Genomic DNA, 17328 nt, shown 5'->3' with positions numbered 1-17328 from the left:
CACACACTGTTGGCTCATGTTCAGCTGCTGTCTACCAGCACCCCCAGGTCCTTTTCCTCTGGTCAGCTTTCCAGCCACTCTGCCCCAATCCTGTAGCACTGCCTGGGGTTGTTGTGACTGAAAAGTAGGACCTGGTACTTGGCCTAGTTGAACCTCATGCCCTTGGCCTCAGCCCATCTATCCAACCTGTCCAGATCCCTCTGCAAAGCCTTCCTGCCTTCCAGCAGGTCAGGACCAGCCAACTTAGTGTTGTCCATGAATTTACCAAGGATACACTCAATCCCCTCATCCAGATCATCAATAAATACATTAAACAGGACTGGCCCCAACACTGAGCCTTGGGGAACTTCACTAGTGACAGACCACCAACTGGATGTGACCCCATTTACCACCACTCTCTGGGTGCGGCATTGCAGCTGGTTTTTAATCCAGTGAACAGTGCACATGTCCAAGTCATGGACTTACAGTTTTCCCAGGAAAAAAAATAGAATTCTTAAGCCAATGTGTACTGCATGTAGTCTGAAAGATTTTATCACAGAAATACTTCTAATAGATGAGGGAAAGGCTGTGGATGTTGTTCATTTGAACTTTACTAAGCCTTTGATACTGCTTCTCACTGCATTTTCCTGGAGAAGCTGGCAGCCCATGGCTTGGACAGGTAAAAAACTGATCGGGTGGGTGGGCCCAGAGGGTGGTGGTGAATGGAGTTACATCCAGTTGGTGGCCAGTCACAAGTACTGTCTGCCAAGGCTCAGTATTGGGGCCAGCTCTGTCGAATATCTTCATCCATGATCTGGACTTCTGGGGAATTCTCTTATTTCTGCAGGTCCTTGCCATTTCAAACTTCCATTCTTCTGCATTTTTTGGCCTCTCTCCCGAATGTGCCAGTGGGGCAGATTTCGTCTGTTGGCCATGGGCTGTGGGTCCACTGCAGACTGTGCTTCTAACTAGTCTTGTTAAATTGTACTAAGACCATCCTGGCTCACCAGACTTCGAATATACATCCTTTTCTGAAACAAGATGTGACAGATAAGCTAGTCTGTGAGCTTGTAAATCTGTGACTACCAGTCCATCACTTTATAACTATAAAAGCCCAGTCCAAACTTCCATATAGCAGATTCTTCCACATACTTCCTTGAAGTGTGGAGCTTCTCCTGTGAAGCAGGGATGCCTCTTCATGGTTACTCCCCAGGGGTTAAGAGAAAGAGAGAGATCTGCCCACTATTTCATATGGTGAGTTATATCAATCTCTACTTAATGATTGTTTCTTTTACTAGCTTCAATACAATTGCTTTAATATAATTGTTTTGTTACAGTGCACTATGTTACTTTGTTATATAACACTTTACTAGTAGATTTTGGTTTTTTTTCGCTTTTACACTCTGTAGTAAATATTTCTGATTAGGATCTTTAGTCTGTTCACCTGTTTGTTAATTTGTCATAATAAATGATTCATTTATATAAATCTTTCTGTTTCGCCATCATTAAAATCTGTGGGACAAAGTGGTTTAATCATATCTCTATAATTCCTTTAAATTTAAACCACTAACCCAATCCAAGCCTAAGATAGGATTCAGCCACACCTAAACCCTTCCCTGAGAAGGAGTTTAGAAAGTAAGAGAGTCCCTTATGCACCTCGAGACTCACTGGTAAGGCTTCTCTTTTTAAAACTTTGTCTAAGCCTTCTGCTTAGCAGTTGGTTTGTTGGCTTTGACAGATCACAGATGAGATATTGCATTCTGCTGTAGAATGAAAGTAAAAAAAATTGTTTCAGAAAGTGACCTATGTTTCGAAACACACTGAATGTTCTGTTCAAACACAGAATCTGAAACAAAACCAAAAGGTAATCTGTTTTGTACTCTTTATGAGAATCCATTTTCTTATTTGAGTTATTCCAGATAGTGTGCCACTCAGAATGATTTAACTAGCTGATTCTAATGTTCTAGCTTTTTGTTTTCAATTTTAATTGCATATACCAGAATTTATATGCATTAGTTTGATGTAATGCATCTCCTAGGAGACTATTTTTGAGACTGAATAACAAATGTAGTGACTTACCTGTGTAAAACTGTAACAGCTGGATTGGTGGAAGTGAGATTAAGGCTTACAGAGAACAAACATTATGTAGGCATACACTGCAAAAAATTTCCTACCTTGTAGTGGTCAATGTGATGATAATTTTACAAAATTTTCAATTTCTATAGAAAAGGCAGTAAACATAAATGTGTATAGTTGTATATACAGTCCTTCTAAAAGTAATTACAACTTTCATTCAAAATTTATTAAATATACTTAATGTCTTACAGTATTTCCAGTTCCATACAACACAACCTCTACATATGTATGATTCATGTATATGCTGACTTAAAAATTAAGTATAGACTACATAAAATATTTATTTTTAAAACTGCATCTAAATGTGTTTTCTTTAACAATTTATATATTCATATTACAGAATAGCAATTCTTCAATGTCTCTGAGATTGCTTTCACTGTTAATCTTCAAACAATTTTAAAAAGGTGAGATGTGTTATGTGTTGGTGACATTGCACCAAGATGGCTCAAGTTATCTGCAAAAACACCTTTCCATTTATCATTCATCACATAACTGGTTATGTTGGAAGTCAGTATTGCAAGTATGAAACCTAGGATACACAATGTACCTGCTCAGATACAAAACCTGGTGCTCAGATGTTTCCAAATCATCAAAAAAATCCCTGTATTCCTAGGTAACTGGTAATATTGGAAACAATAACAAGACATCAGAAAATTAGTAATTTTTTTGGTTTACTGATTTAATGCAATCTTCAGTAATACTTGCAGACTATGCAGAGCACCCAGCACCTGTAACACTAGTAAAAAGATTACTTCAAAGTATGCACTAATATGAAAACTTACATATCCCTAGAATAATGAAATGAAATAGGTAAACATCATGATTCAAAATAAACCAACAGACTGTATGGATGGTGATTTACACATTCATTTAAAAAACATTTTAAGAATGCACATGTGTTAAAAAACTTTGTAGAATAGTTCAAACAGCTGTTTTCCTCTTCTGTGGAAAAGGAGGAAGTAGGAGTGGAGGTAAAATCATGAACACTGATAATATAATCATGTAGTTTGCAATTAGTACATTACATCTTGCCAAAGTTTCCATGTGGAGGGACAAAAACATGTTGAGGACTTTCACAGTTCACAATGTGCCATCTGCTTTTGAAGGTAGAAGACCAAATAATAAACTTCAGCAGCTTCTGTACCACTGCATGGTCTAGGCGAGAGCTGGCCAAACAACATTAACTAAATAATGTATTTAACAAACAAACTCTTTAAAGACAGCTAAAGGTGCCCTTCTCAGCCATTGGTAAATACTCACATCTATTCTACTCGTTAAAGTGTGACAGAAAACTGGAAACAACTACATTCAATATGCTCACTTGGAAGACACATGAAATGTTAATGTACATAATACTATCATCTAGCTCTGTGGGGATGGACGCTTTATTCATTAAATTCCAGAGAACAATTCTGAAAATTCTGCAGGTAAATAAGATGGAAAAGAGTGATGCTATCATAGACAGGCAAGATTTTAATTAATGCTTGCCTAGAATCTCCCAAACAGAAAAGGATCCAGTGTTTTCCATTACTGTGTAGAAAAGACAATCTAAACTTCTTAAGGAAATACAATTAAAAAATATATCATTTAGAGAAGAAAAGTGTAAGATGTCTATAAAATATCAATATTCCTACTCTAACAGCTAAAATTCACCCCACTATCAAGAAAAATCAAAATCCTTGTGACTTATTATCTCAATTTTTGCTTGTTAAATTTACTTACCCTCAGTCACTGAATTGAAGAAGCATCATCTGCTTCCATGACAGTCACATCACTTTAACCACAAAGTAGAGCAAATTTTGCATCAGCCAAATGCAGTTCAGAGCCCAGACATGGAATGAAACGCATTCGAGCTAATGTTCTTTGAATAACTTTCAAGAACAAACCCATAAAACTAATCCAAACTACATTTCAAGCATGTTCTCAAAGCTTTAGCTGAAAAGATCAATACAATCTCAACTATGAAATCAAAGAAAATTAAACTGGAAGAAATACACATTTTCAAACCAGTAATCAAATCATTCTAAAATAAACAGAAATGAAAACAATGAATGAAACTGTATTTAAATACATTTCTAGTTTCCTTAGGCAAGGTAAAAAAAAGTAGGCAATTTGAGTTTTACTGACTTTTTTCTGTAAAGCTGTCATTTCACAAGGACCATAAAGGCAATGACTGAACATTTATAACTCATTTAATCCTCATCAGGTTTGAAAAAAATGGCCATACATAAGGAAACCAATCATATAATTATGAAAAAGGAATAGCTAGCTGTAAACTATGGGGATGTATTAGTTTCTTGCACATGGTAGATTTAGAAGGAAAAAAGTCTGAAAAGGTGACAATCTGCTTCTATGGACGCTATTGAATATGTTAATTGTGGCATTTAACCAGTGGAGTTATAGTTACATCCAGAACTGGAATAACTGTCAAATATGATTCTAAAGACTTAGTCAAGTGTAACAGAACTATTGTCTGCCAACTGGCAAGTTTTCAAACAGTAACAAAAAGAGATGTTTATTCTAGTCTTTGTCTCTTTTTCTGCATTACAGGGAAAAAACCCCACACAATAATTTTTCAGGTAAAATATACAAATAGAATTATCTATCTCCAACAGCCACTGAGAACACAAATTAATCATGGTTTTGTCATGGATTCATATTTTATTGCCTACAATACAAGATCTTGGAGGGCCACAAATGCCTTCTTAAGTTTGCTTTTTCCTTTGGCAGAGGTTAGGGTTGCTTGCCGAAGGATCATAATTTTCTTGCGGTTTGGTGAAGGATATACTACTTTCTTTAAATTTTAGAAGAACTTGCAAGAATAATCGCTAGTCGTTTCTAAGGCCAAGACCATAAACTCAAATGCATGTAAATCCCTGCCAGTCATAGTCTACAATCATACCTTACAAGTTATTTAGTATGCCACTGTTTCAAAGATAGCAGTATAAAATAGTAATAAACAAAGGTAATGTGTAAATTGAACTGACATTACTTTTTAGAGTAACAACATGGAGAATGAAGCCATAAATACACAGGTGTTAATTTTCAGGTAGAAAAAGATGGAAGTAAATTTATTTCTCAGTATGAACTTCAACTCTATGACTAGAATCAATCTTTTCATTGCCATTTAGCTGTATTTTTTTGCTAAGATATTATTAGGCTTTGAAATCTGCACAGCATTTTAATGTCTTAATCTTATGAAGCAGGGGCAATGCTACCACAGCTGATACAGTGCAGACAATCACCTGACCAATGTCTCACACAAGAGTAGTCTCTGAGATTAAAAAATCCCTTAGAATAGTTTACTAGTATCGAACTGTATACCTCTGTCAAGTACTTTCCCAGGGAAAAAACCTCAATATCTGTCAGATCATAAGGAGAGGAAGGGATAGAATTTCCTTTGTAAATTTTATATACTTTTACAACCTGTACAAAAATCCTAAAATAAATACATTGTCATCTAATAAGTAATTCAATTTGAAAGTATGCTATGTGACTTTGCTTTATTAATACTAGATGTTAACACTAAAACAGCATAAAAGGAAGAAAAAATACTGTTCTAAATGGAGCATAAGAGTAATGTATAGACCTGTGGTTGAGAAGAAATATAAGATGGAAATAAAACAGTTTCTTAAATGGCAGATCCTTGCTTATATTGAAAAGAGGATTTATATTTTAACACAAATTTTTTTCCAAAAGAAGTGGTAAATCTTACAGGGTAAGCATACAATCTAATGAACACCGCCCACCCCAAACAGCCTCTTTTCCCCGTGTCAATCTACTCTATATACTGAGATCAATAAACCTCCATCATTTTAGAATTTATCAACATTTACATCATAGAGAAACAGCTCAAAATGCAAACACAAAAAATCTTAAGATGATGCTTTTATTTTCCTGTTTTCGTAGTAAGAGGCAATTTTGAGAAGTCTGATGTGCATGTTTCAAGGTAAATTTTGCAGTCTCCTTCACATACCGTCCTCTAACAGTAAAAATAGTCCTAGCTAGAACTGCCTTTAATTTAATAATTTGTACAGTAAGTTCCCTCAACTCACAGATATTTCCAGTTTAGGTGCACCAATTATCTCTGATACTTTAACTATGTAAGAAATAAAATATTATCCTAATCACAGTAGTTTGAAATTTTATATGGGTGTCAGAATTATTTCTAAAATTATTTTGAAGACTGAGTACTTTACCAGTCTTTAACATTACTAATAAAAATATAACACAACATTTATGTTATTTCTTGTTTACCTTTTACCTATCTTGCACATATGAAATTCCATGGCTAGAAAAGAGTTAATCCATTACCAAGGCATGATACTAATACCTTTTTCAAAATGGTACATTAACCATTCTGAGAACTATTGTGTGTACTAGGTGTAAAATGGCAGTACTGCTCAGCCACCACTGTATAACGCTGACAGTACAGTTGCATATGTAGATACGACAGTTTATGGAATCGTAATGTAGTTTGGAAAAGACTTTGCAAATCACCAAGTCCACCTGGCATTGTGAGATGTTGTTAGTATGTACATTTTTAATTTTTCATCTTAAAGAATAAATCAGTCCTATATTTAGCACTGGAATTCTGACAACAAATTTAATTTTTTCAATGTATAAATTAATAAACATAAATTATGAACTCCCCATCTGTAACCTCCAATGTTATATTTAAATTGTTTCAGTTCTCAAAACAACATCTGTATCTGTAAAAGTATTTGGAGATTGAAAGATTCGTTAAGTTCTCCAAAGGACTGAAATAATCTTAAATTTTAGTATGAACTAAAACGTATTTTCAATCAAGGAGACTATCTTATGAAAAAAGTTTCCAAATATGCATATAATTTTGCTTTCCAATATGACTTGTCTTTATTGTGAAAAAAAAAAAGTGGAATCACACTTTACTGCTCAATATATATGACTAAAACTCTTTTAGTGTAACCCCATGGTAAATTCTTACCTTACTGTGATAGGGACAAGTATACCCTTGCTAATAGACTGGTTGATGGATACAGTCAGAATGTTCTGAGAGTTTCCACAGCTGAATCGAACGGTTGGTTTTCCTTCCACAAGATACAAGTGAAGAAACTGTTCTCCAAAATTCCTTTCACTAGCTTTGAAAACAAAAATGGAGATAGTCACACTTCTGAAAGTGTAGGACCTCAGAAAACTATTTCACAGTACTGGCACACCATTGCCAACCATAATGCCTATGTGACATTGAGGACTCTTTTATCCATATACAGGACTCTTCTCGAGTGACTGTGAGGTAAAACTCCAAACTCTGTATCAATTGATAACAGTTAAAAGAAAATAACCAAAAGACAAAAATTTACTTACTACCAATGTAGTTGCATAATTCTTACAGAGATCTTTAATTGAAGATGAACTTTTCTCTATATACAGCAGTATCAGTAAGGTGACAGAGGTAACAATAAAAAAATTAAATCCTATTCATTCAGATTTTTAAAATGAATTATAGAAAACAAAAATTATAACAGAACATCTCTTTCTTATACGAGCTGTTAAGATCATGAAAAATTCACCTTTCCCAATTGATTATACATTTCAGACTTGGTGAGAAGAAAAATTACCTACAAAATATCACACATACTACGTTATTTGCACAGTTCAAACTAAGAATAAAAAGATACCTAAGTTCACTTCCTCCAAATAGTATATTATAAACTGTAAATAGGACAGCAAAATATTTATATTTAAATGATCAATGGCACATGGTTCATCTATAAAAAAAAGAACTGAAACCTATAGTAGCAAATTATATTGGGTAATTTTTTATGAATTTGTCCTTTGAATTTAACTATAATTATTTCTCATAGAAGGTAAGACACATTTCCTGTTTATAATTTTTACTCCCCTTTAGGACAAAGTGTTAAAATGTTAATCTGTTTTTTTCACTGTATTTTACTATATTGAACTGAAGTTAAAGACTCGATAGTTGGGTCATAAAGTTGAATTTACTGCGTATATTTGTTTCATGTACTACCACCTGTGGGTAGGAGGCCCCAGGTCCTGGCATGGGTATCAGATATATGGGAGATTTATGCTGGTATTTGGAGAACCCCTGACTGTGGAGTGCCTGGGGGATGGGTGTGTGAATATTGAGAGAATATGTCCCTGAGCCATGTGAGTAGGAGGCCCCTGTGGTGGGTCAGAAGGCCTGGGATCTGGGCTGACTTTCAGCAGCTGTGCAGGCCAGGCCTAGAGCTGTTACAGGGGGCCACAACTCAGAACATCCCTTAACCTTTTTATTCTGAAAGATAAAAAGAGTGCAAGTGGATTTGGGACTTAGAAATCCTACTAATTTGTAAAGAGAAAATTATCACCTTTAATTTGGGGAACAAAACAAAAAGAAAACAAAAATCTTTTAGCAGATAGAGGCAACAGTGTCTGCAACTGCCTGATCATTTCCTTTTGTCTAGTTCGTAGTAGAAACAGTTCTCAACATAAACTCCCTCCTCAAGAGCAGCTTTCTAGTCAACATAGCATTTCTTCAGTCTGTTACACATCCTAACTACCTACTGAAAGTCTTTTATGCTTAGACATATTTTGTATTCTGAATACCTAATTAAATCCAAGCTATTTTAATTTGACTGAATTGTATGCCTTTGGCTTTTATGATTTCCTTTTACAATAGTCCAATAATTCCCTTTCGAAACATATTGCCCTATCGCTGTTAAAAGAGTCACTACTTTTTAACCCTTACATAACTGATTGAATCATTTGTTTCCTTATCTTCTCCCCTTCCTGCACATGCTGTTCCTGACATTTCCAATTTCCACCAGTAACTAAATCTCTAAGCTATACCGAAGTTAGAGAGAATAAAATGGGAGAGGAATGTGAATGTATATACTATCAACATGTCTTGAAAAAGTGAAGTTACAGGTGAACAGCTTTTTTCTCTTCTCCCAGTGAGTCACTCTGTCCATTCACATTGCCCACTAGTGAAAACTTGGAAGAAGGTCCTCATTATTGCCAGTAAATTAAAAAATCTCAGACAGATCCCCAAAAAGCAGCATTATTCCTCGAAACCTCAGTGAGCGTGACTGCTTGAAATCCAGGGAGTGCTTTTAAGTCACAATTACAGGTGACTAATAGAGTTCTTAATATTATTTGCTAGGTGGTATGAGATCCTTTGAAAGGAGAGTCCTTTAAATCTTTCTATAGTGAACATGGGGAGACAATGTGAAAGAGCATATACTACCTAGCATATATGGTGGGCAGTTACCTTCAGAGCAAAAGCCCGAGACCTAAACAAAACATTTGGGTTCTGGGAACTGACAGATCAGGAACCATCTGAGAAAAAAATCTTGTTGAATATCAGGGGTAACATATATTGACCTTAGTAGAGATTATGTGAGAGGATCATGTCAAAGAAACCAGATCTCAGCAATCATCCTTTCACAGAAAACTGCAAGGTGGTAGGCTGTTTTTGTAGTTCAGTGTGATGACAGACACATGGTCACTGGGTTCAAATGATTGCCTATCTAAAAACCAGATTTAAATTCCCATTAAACTATGGGGTGATGCTTTATTAAGTAAAAACATATTTTGACATGGAGGAGGGATTTGTGAAACGTTCTGCTTGAGGATGCCAGTTGAAATAAGAGACAATAGACTACAACTGAAATGGCTGTAGTACCCATCTTTAGTTTCAGAAAGGAAAGTAGAATATGGGTAGATCTGGAGAGTAGCTCTTCTGAGCACACAGGAAATAATTTAGGAGCACAACTTATGAAAATGTTGTCCTTAAGGAATGCTATAAACCTGGGCTGTGATATCTGAAATCCAATTGTCAGAAGTTATAGACTACCATGTATAGTAGAAGTTAAACAATCTGTCCTTGAAGGGATTGTGAGCAGCATTGCGCTGACTCTATTAAAAGCGAAAACAATGAAGTAAAACTTTACAGCTTCATCAGGTTTTTATGATCACTTACAATTTATGGTGCTTTGTGGTTAAATATCACAATTTGTTTTGACATGTTGATGAAATTAAATCATGCAAACAAGTAAAATCATTAAGGAATAGAATAAAGAGCGTATGAATGCATACTGTGTTCAACAAATAAATAGTTCTCAAATGATGGCTAATCATTACTGGCACAAATGTTGTGTATATATTAAAACATTTTCTTCTGACATATTTAAACAGAAATCTTCTCACATTCTACCAACAATTTAAACATAAGGTAACTGCAAAATGACCAGATAGTTTTAGTCTGTTGACTGTTATCATTAATATGTTTCTTAAATACATACTGAAATAATGAAAACATTATAAGTATATTTTTCTTTATATTAAAACAGATGATGGTTTATAATCTACTAAAAATAATATGCAAAGCGACTCCTCTTGCATTGGCTTCTTTGCCTCTGATATATAAAGTAATTTTCTGTAAATCTCATTCAAGATTCTATGGTTCTATAGTATCTTATCTAACAGGAAATCTATTTTTGGCTGCCTCTACAAATAACAGTTAGTCCTTGTTATTTGTTACTTTCAACCAAACATTGATAAAATCCTTGCTAATAAAGGCATCATAGAGGAAAATAATTTTCAACAACAGTATGGTGTGATTTAGTAAAGTGATTTGCCTAGCGCATTTGCTGATTCTCATACTCTGCCCATTGGTTGGCCTGTTAAGTAGGCTTCTTTTCTGTATATATGCATTTTGTTTTTCTTATATATATTTGAATATATATATTTGCACTAACTGCTAAAATGTATTTCAACAATGCATTGAAATTTTAAAGCATTCACTAATTTTTTAGTTTATGACTCTGACTTTAATAATCTTGTGCATCCTTTCCATTTCAAATCAATTTGTATATCAATAGCATCTTGTCTGAGATTTCTCACTGTAATTAAATGTTTACTAGTTATCTGCCAGAGAAACAGATGTAGCCTCATCACCACCTGGTAATAACAGGTGTGTTTGTAAAATATATAATCTGAAGGTGGACTAATTTAAAAAAAATAATAAAAATCTGTAACTATTTTCTAGTAAAATACATCTGAAAGAAGTAGATCACTGTGATATTCTTCCTATTAAAAAAATTATTTTGACAAAGAGGGTTTTTGCTTTATGAATGTCTAAAACTTATTGTAACCTTAATTACGAAGCTATTGTTAACATGCTTATATTAACAGAATATGAAAATTTTGGGAATATTAACACTTTTAATTCTGCAGTTCTTGTACCTAGTGAGTGCACAAACCTCAAGCTATTTTCTGCTGACAGTTCATTCCTCAGATGTTTGATGGTAACATAGCTTCAAAAAAGCAGCAGTAGAAGCACGAGTTGTACTACTATTAAAAAGAGAACAGCTGACAACAGCAGCTCCTCTTTTGAAGTTGTTAGAAGGGAAAATGAAAGACAGAGCAAGGAGTAAAAAATGGAGATGAAAGAACAGAGGGAGCATATGAGGGAACTTGCAAAGGATATACTTATCTGACAGAAGAGCTTGGGGCCTGCATACAGAAATAATTAAAATAATTTAAAAATTCCAGATAATCTGTATAGACACATAGTGTTCATTCATAAAACACTAGAGAGATTTTTATTTATGAATTTTTATAATATTGTATTTTAAATTCATGTAAAACTAAATAAAAATATTGATATGGACAATCATGACAAATATTTTTATTATTTGGAAAGGAATCTAATTACCAGAGAGACATAAAACAAAAAAAGAAAGAGTGAAAAAAAGGAAAAGAAGCTGGAGGACAGAGCCTGATAAAGTCTAAGTAGAACTGTAAAGCTAAATAGCAACTAATGTTAAATACAGTATTAGAGTTCTACAAGATATGCAGTCATCCATTACTTTTTGTGCCTGTGTTCCACAGCCAGCAAGAGATCCAATTTTACTTTTTTTTTTTTTAGCTTAACAGAAATCTAAGCTTAGAAGAAAACCTATTGGTCACCAAAAGAGTGGAGTTTTTCAAGTTAGTTCAAGTCCTGTTTTAGGGATAACAAAGTGAATGGGAACGTAAGTATGGTGTGTTACTGGGAATCAATGAAGAAAAAGTGAGTGAAACAACTGCTTGAAAACACGTAAAAATTATCCCAAGGTCCTGGAGCTACCTCAGCTCAGTGTTAGGGTGATAACTGAACTCATACCACTCATTCTTATCCTCCTTTCTTCCTTCTCTCTGGGTTCAGGAAAGGACAAGAAGGGAGCTGTGACACTACCCATGGAGGTCTCAGATGCAGGTAACTGGAAAGTAAAAAACTGCATGGTTCTCCATTAATACCATTCTATCTCTCCAGAAAGACAAATGTTTTAAACAATGTGAAGTTCTCAAATACTGCTGCAATAAAATCTCTGCAAACACTTCAAAAATACCATATTAATGATTTTCCACAGGCAGTATGACGAAATACCTGAACCAGTATTAGATTGCATGCAGGATGAGTACATGATCTAGAAAAGAAAATGGAGGTGGTTTTTTTTTTCACAGAGATGCTTACTTAGGGCTTACGTGTAGATAGCAAGGTTTACTTTAACTTTGGCTGAAAGCCAATTACTTTGCACTGATGAGACAAACAAAATCACTAAATGCCAAATATATTCAAAGTACTTCCAGTGACCTTCCTTGAATTCTTCTTCAAGGGCGAATAACTCCTCTTGAAATTGAAATAACTAACAAGTACAAAACACTTCAACATAAAGAACTGCCACATAACCACTTATCCATGATTCTTAGCAAAGTCTGCAGCACTGTAGCTTAGGCAACTGCAGCAACAACCCGGCTATAACACACAAGGACTTGAGATACCATTTTGAAAAGCAGTAAACATAAATGTTCAATCTGGGGGAACAGTGTTTTACATCAAAATTAAATGTAATACAAATAATAATAAAAGACATAACTAAATAATGCCATGAAGCTTATATTACTTTTAACCCTGGCTTACAAATATGTATATATTGCAGGTGAATTCACATATATTACTTCCATATTAATGTAAAACCAACAAAAATTATCAAAATTATTTTTGTTATATCAATAAGATTTCTTTATGTAGAGAAATCCTAGGAAGCTGCAGCGAACTGAGAATGCTCCTAATCATTTTGCCTATCTGGAGTAAATTTATCAAGTAAACATATTTTTCTATTTCTTCTTGGGTTCAGGAAGAAATCACCTCTCTTTCCATGTTTTCTATTTAGAAAGAAATTGCAAGCTAAAATATACAATAATATACTCAACTAGCAGAGAAGGCTGTTTTTTCTTGCTGACTAGTGACAATCATACTTCTGTCTAAGTAAGTTTATGCCATATATTGAGGAATGAAATATGCAGGCAAGAAGCAACTTTTTATGTAGTATTAACAGGCATACGTCCAGGTCTGGAATTAACTCTCTGGGGACCACAAAAGAATCCTCTGAAGTGTGAAATCACAGTAAATACTGTGAAATATGGTAAAATTGCAGAACTTTAGATAGCTCTGTAAATCAAGAATTCAGAACCAGGATAAAAATTATAATACGTGAGACTCAACCCAACTCTGGAGAAGCTGTTTTTCTGTAATAAGTTGTTCAAAACTTCTTCAACATTAGTATTTTAGAGCTGTAACACTTACAACTGGAGTCATATGCTTACTATGTTCTTTCTTGTCAGGAAGCAGCATTTTCAGTTGTAAGTTATGTTTTGCTCAATGAGTCATAAATTAAAGAACTTTCCAGAGGAACACAAGGAACAATGGTTAGAATTTTATAATGCATCATGCATTAGAATACCAAAAGGCTTCTACTGCATTTTAATGAATCATTTTGCTTTTGAAGAGGAAATGCCAGCTGATGTACACCAAAGTTAATAAGGACCTGAAGGAGCTAAAACTGATACTTAGCTTCAAGTATCATTGGTACTCACTGTAAAGGATTGTGCCATTTAGAGAAGTTGTTTTCACTGTCAAGTACAGAGTCGTCAGATTGCTTGTTTCCTGCCCAGATGCAGTCCTGGTCTCAGATACAGATGTCAGAGAAGGTAGCTCTAAATAAGAATTTCCAGTGAAGGATGGAAAAAACAGTGTTGTGTCTGAAATGAATAACAAAAAGATAATTTTATTAATTTATTACAGAATAAAGTAATAAAATACAATACAATTAGTGAAGCACATTTTAAAATATCCATTCTCCTGCATACCTGTGAATAGTGTAATCAACTATTTTATTCACCGAGCAAAAAATATTCAAATCAAATATGCAGAAAATGAAAATGTTCTAGCATCTGCATATTACCAGAAGTGAAAAGACCACTATAGGAAGGACTGCAACTAGAAGATGCAATAAGTTTCAAAAGATTGTCACAAATTTTTATCTTTACCGATGTGGCCATGCAGATCTTCTGTTCTATGATTTCCCTGTGAAGTACTTTTGGTTTATAGTTCTAGGTAATAAAAAAGTTTTCTTCATTTTGAAGATACTCATATGTTCTGGCCTTGAAATTGTGATGAGCATACCATGGGGCAACGTGCACATTTTTCCCCTAAACTACTCCTGTCTTGGAAGTGAATGTTTGCAAAAGAAAATTTTTAACTCTGAAGGCTTAACATTTGCAACATTTATTGCATTAATTACTTAGTCATTATGGTTTAGGGTTTTTTTACCCTGTAGCCATGATAATAATATCATTAAAATAAGGAAAAATAGTCTAAAACTAATTGAGGTTGGGCAGAATGTCTTCCTGATGCCTTAAGCATTCTATTTGAGCAACACACCTTAAAGACTACCCAAATTCATCACTAGGGATATGAATAAGGAATAAGCAACGAGAAAAACAGTCTAAGTTCAGGTAATATTTTTTCAAAGAAATTTTTATTTTAATGAACTAAAGGTATACAATGGATTTGTGACTGGTGATTGCACATAAGCATGATCCATAATACATGGATTTTTTTTCAAAATTTTTCACTTTATTAATTTTTCGTTTGTTTGTGAATCTGATCATGGTTTATTCTTTGCCATTTTTATTGGACTTCAGAAGAAAGGACAAAATTAAGTGCCCAGATAAACAAGCATGTACTGAAGGTCAGTCATTAAAAACACCTCACACCCTGACAGAAAAAGAAAGTCAGCATGGAAAGCAAGAAGCAGTTATGCTTTAAAGTCATAGGTCTGGAAAAATTAGGACTGTTGGAGAAAGTGAAAAAAACATGGGTTGAAAAACTGCTTGGAATGTGAAGTAAAAGTCAAAGACATTACAAATCAGAAGTAGACCTGCACAATTATGAAAGCATTGTTAGTCTAATTAAATTCATACTTTCAAGGGATACATTATTAGGAGATCTAGCCACTGTAGTGCAGGGCCACAAATATGATTAAGGGACTGGGGCCTCTTTTATATAAGGAAAGGCTGAGAGACCCAGGACATCTAAGGCTGCAGAAGAGCAGGCTTGGGTAGATCTTAACAATGTCTGTAAATACCTAATTGGAGGGGGTGGAGGCGAAGAGCCAAACATTTTTCAGCGGTGCCCTTGACAGGCAATGGACACAAATCAAAACCAGGAACTTACACCTGAACACATGAAAACTATTTTTTCACTGTGAGGGTGGTCCAGCGCTGGCATAGGTTGTCCAGAGAGGTTTGTCAAGTCTCAGTCCATGGAGATTTTGGGAACCTGACTGGGCATGGTTGTGAGAAACCTGCTCTAGGTGATCCTGCTCTGCTTGAGCAGGTGATTGGACAAGATGGTCTCAAGAGGTCCCTTCCAAACTCAACAAATTGGTGATTCTGTTATCCTTCTGTGTGAGTTTCGAGCTGGCTCTCTGCCAAATTACCAAGACCCAGCAAAAAGAGCCTACTCCCCAGAGAGGGAAGAAGAAAAAAAAACCCAAACAGCCAAAGCTACAGTAAAAATATATATTTACAATTATATATACAATTTGAATATATTGTACACACGACAGGGAGCTCCCAAGGGGGAAAAAGGGAAAAGGGAAGGGGAAACAGGGATAAAAAAACCCCAAAACGCTAAAACAAATATCCTCCAAATATACACTGTTACTGTAGAGCTAGTGAATAAATACAAAAGAAATGAATTAAATACTTCCCTGAACGAGACAGCAGAACTGTGCGAAGCACAAACCAACTCCCCCACACCTCCCGAAGAGACTGGAGATAACAGCAGGTCTGAGCAGCAGGCCCTGGCCTATGCAAGCAAAGACCTTCTGCTGAGAGACCTGTCACCTTCAGCCACTGGAAGAGAGAAGAGAGCGAACTCTCTTATCTGCACCCTTTTATATGTTGTGTTACCAAAAGGGATGATACTTCTTTAGATTTCTGACCCCGTTGCTAAGGAAGGCCTAAAAAAATCCAAAAGCCAACCCACAACACCTTCACAGAGGGGTTCTATGCAGACAACCTTAATTTTTATTCTTCAGGTCCTGTGCCTTCAGAAACCTCAGTGAAATTCAATGTTCATAATGTAGTGGTACATTGTGCAGCTAAAACTCTTAAAAAGTCTTTTATAAAGAAGTTTTCAAAAAAACTTACTCAACTTCAAGATTAATTGTCCACAATTTATTTTCTACATTAAAAATAATATTCTGTGAAATTTCTTTCATCTAGGTGAAGGGGAGGGAGAGAGGAGAAAGAAAGAGAAGGGATATCTGGTCAATCTTGAAAGGAAAGACAATCTCATCAGTCCTTTGGGAGGGATAGTTTCCTTCAAAGGAGAGATGTCCCATAAAGACTTAAATCTTTCAAGGGAGTCCAGCACCCTACATCCAGAAGTCTCCGCACTAATGGTCAGCAAAAACTACTGAGAAAAAAAATGTTATTTCAACTTGGTGACTACACCTGAAGTGCTGTGTCCAAAGCAGCCTAGGCCCTCATCACCAGAGCCATGAAGTCCTCTCAGAAATCAGCAAAAGAGATACAGTAAATACAGATTGAATCAGAGACAAATGCATACCTGGCCAACAAAGCCATCCAGAATTGCCAAGATGCAGAGCACATCTTCCTCCCTATGGAGTGCAAGCTATTAGCCTGCTGATCCTTAACAGTCATTTTCTACCCTAAAGCTGTACAACATCTGCAATCTGTTGTGAGTCTACAACATCAGTAAAGAGTCACTGAGAGCACAGGGATTAGTCCTGTCCTTGGATGAAGGGCCTAAGTGGGAGAAAACAGATTTACTCTGTGATTAAGAACCTAAAATCTAGGTTTGTGATGAAA

At 35.2% G+C, this 17328-nt stretch overlaps 1 protein-coding gene across 1 annotated transcript in view; it reads right to left on the bottom strand.

The window, feature by feature from the left end:
• EYS (eyes shut homolog) overlaps positions 1-17328 on the bottom strand; it is a 766416-nt gene that overhangs the window by 145827 nt on the left and 603261 nt on the right. Inside the window, 2 exon segments of the mRNA XM_018077885.2 lie at positions 7082-7235; positions 14023-14187. Of these exon segments, the coding sequence (XP_017933374.2) occupies positions 7082-7235; positions 14023-14187 (319 nt within the window).

The sequence above is a fragment of the Manacus vitellinus genome, unplaced genomic scaffold (assembly GCF_001715985.3).
Source record: "Manacus vitellinus isolate BGI_N305 unplaced genomic scaffold, ASM171598v3 scaffold_4_pilon, whole genome shotgun sequence".
NCBI classification, from domain to species: Eukaryota; Metazoa; Chordata; class Aves; order Passeriformes; family Pipridae; genus Manacus; species Manacus vitellinus.
Note: the sequence above shows the minus strand (reverse complement) of the source record. Positions and strands in the feature narration are given on the sequence as shown.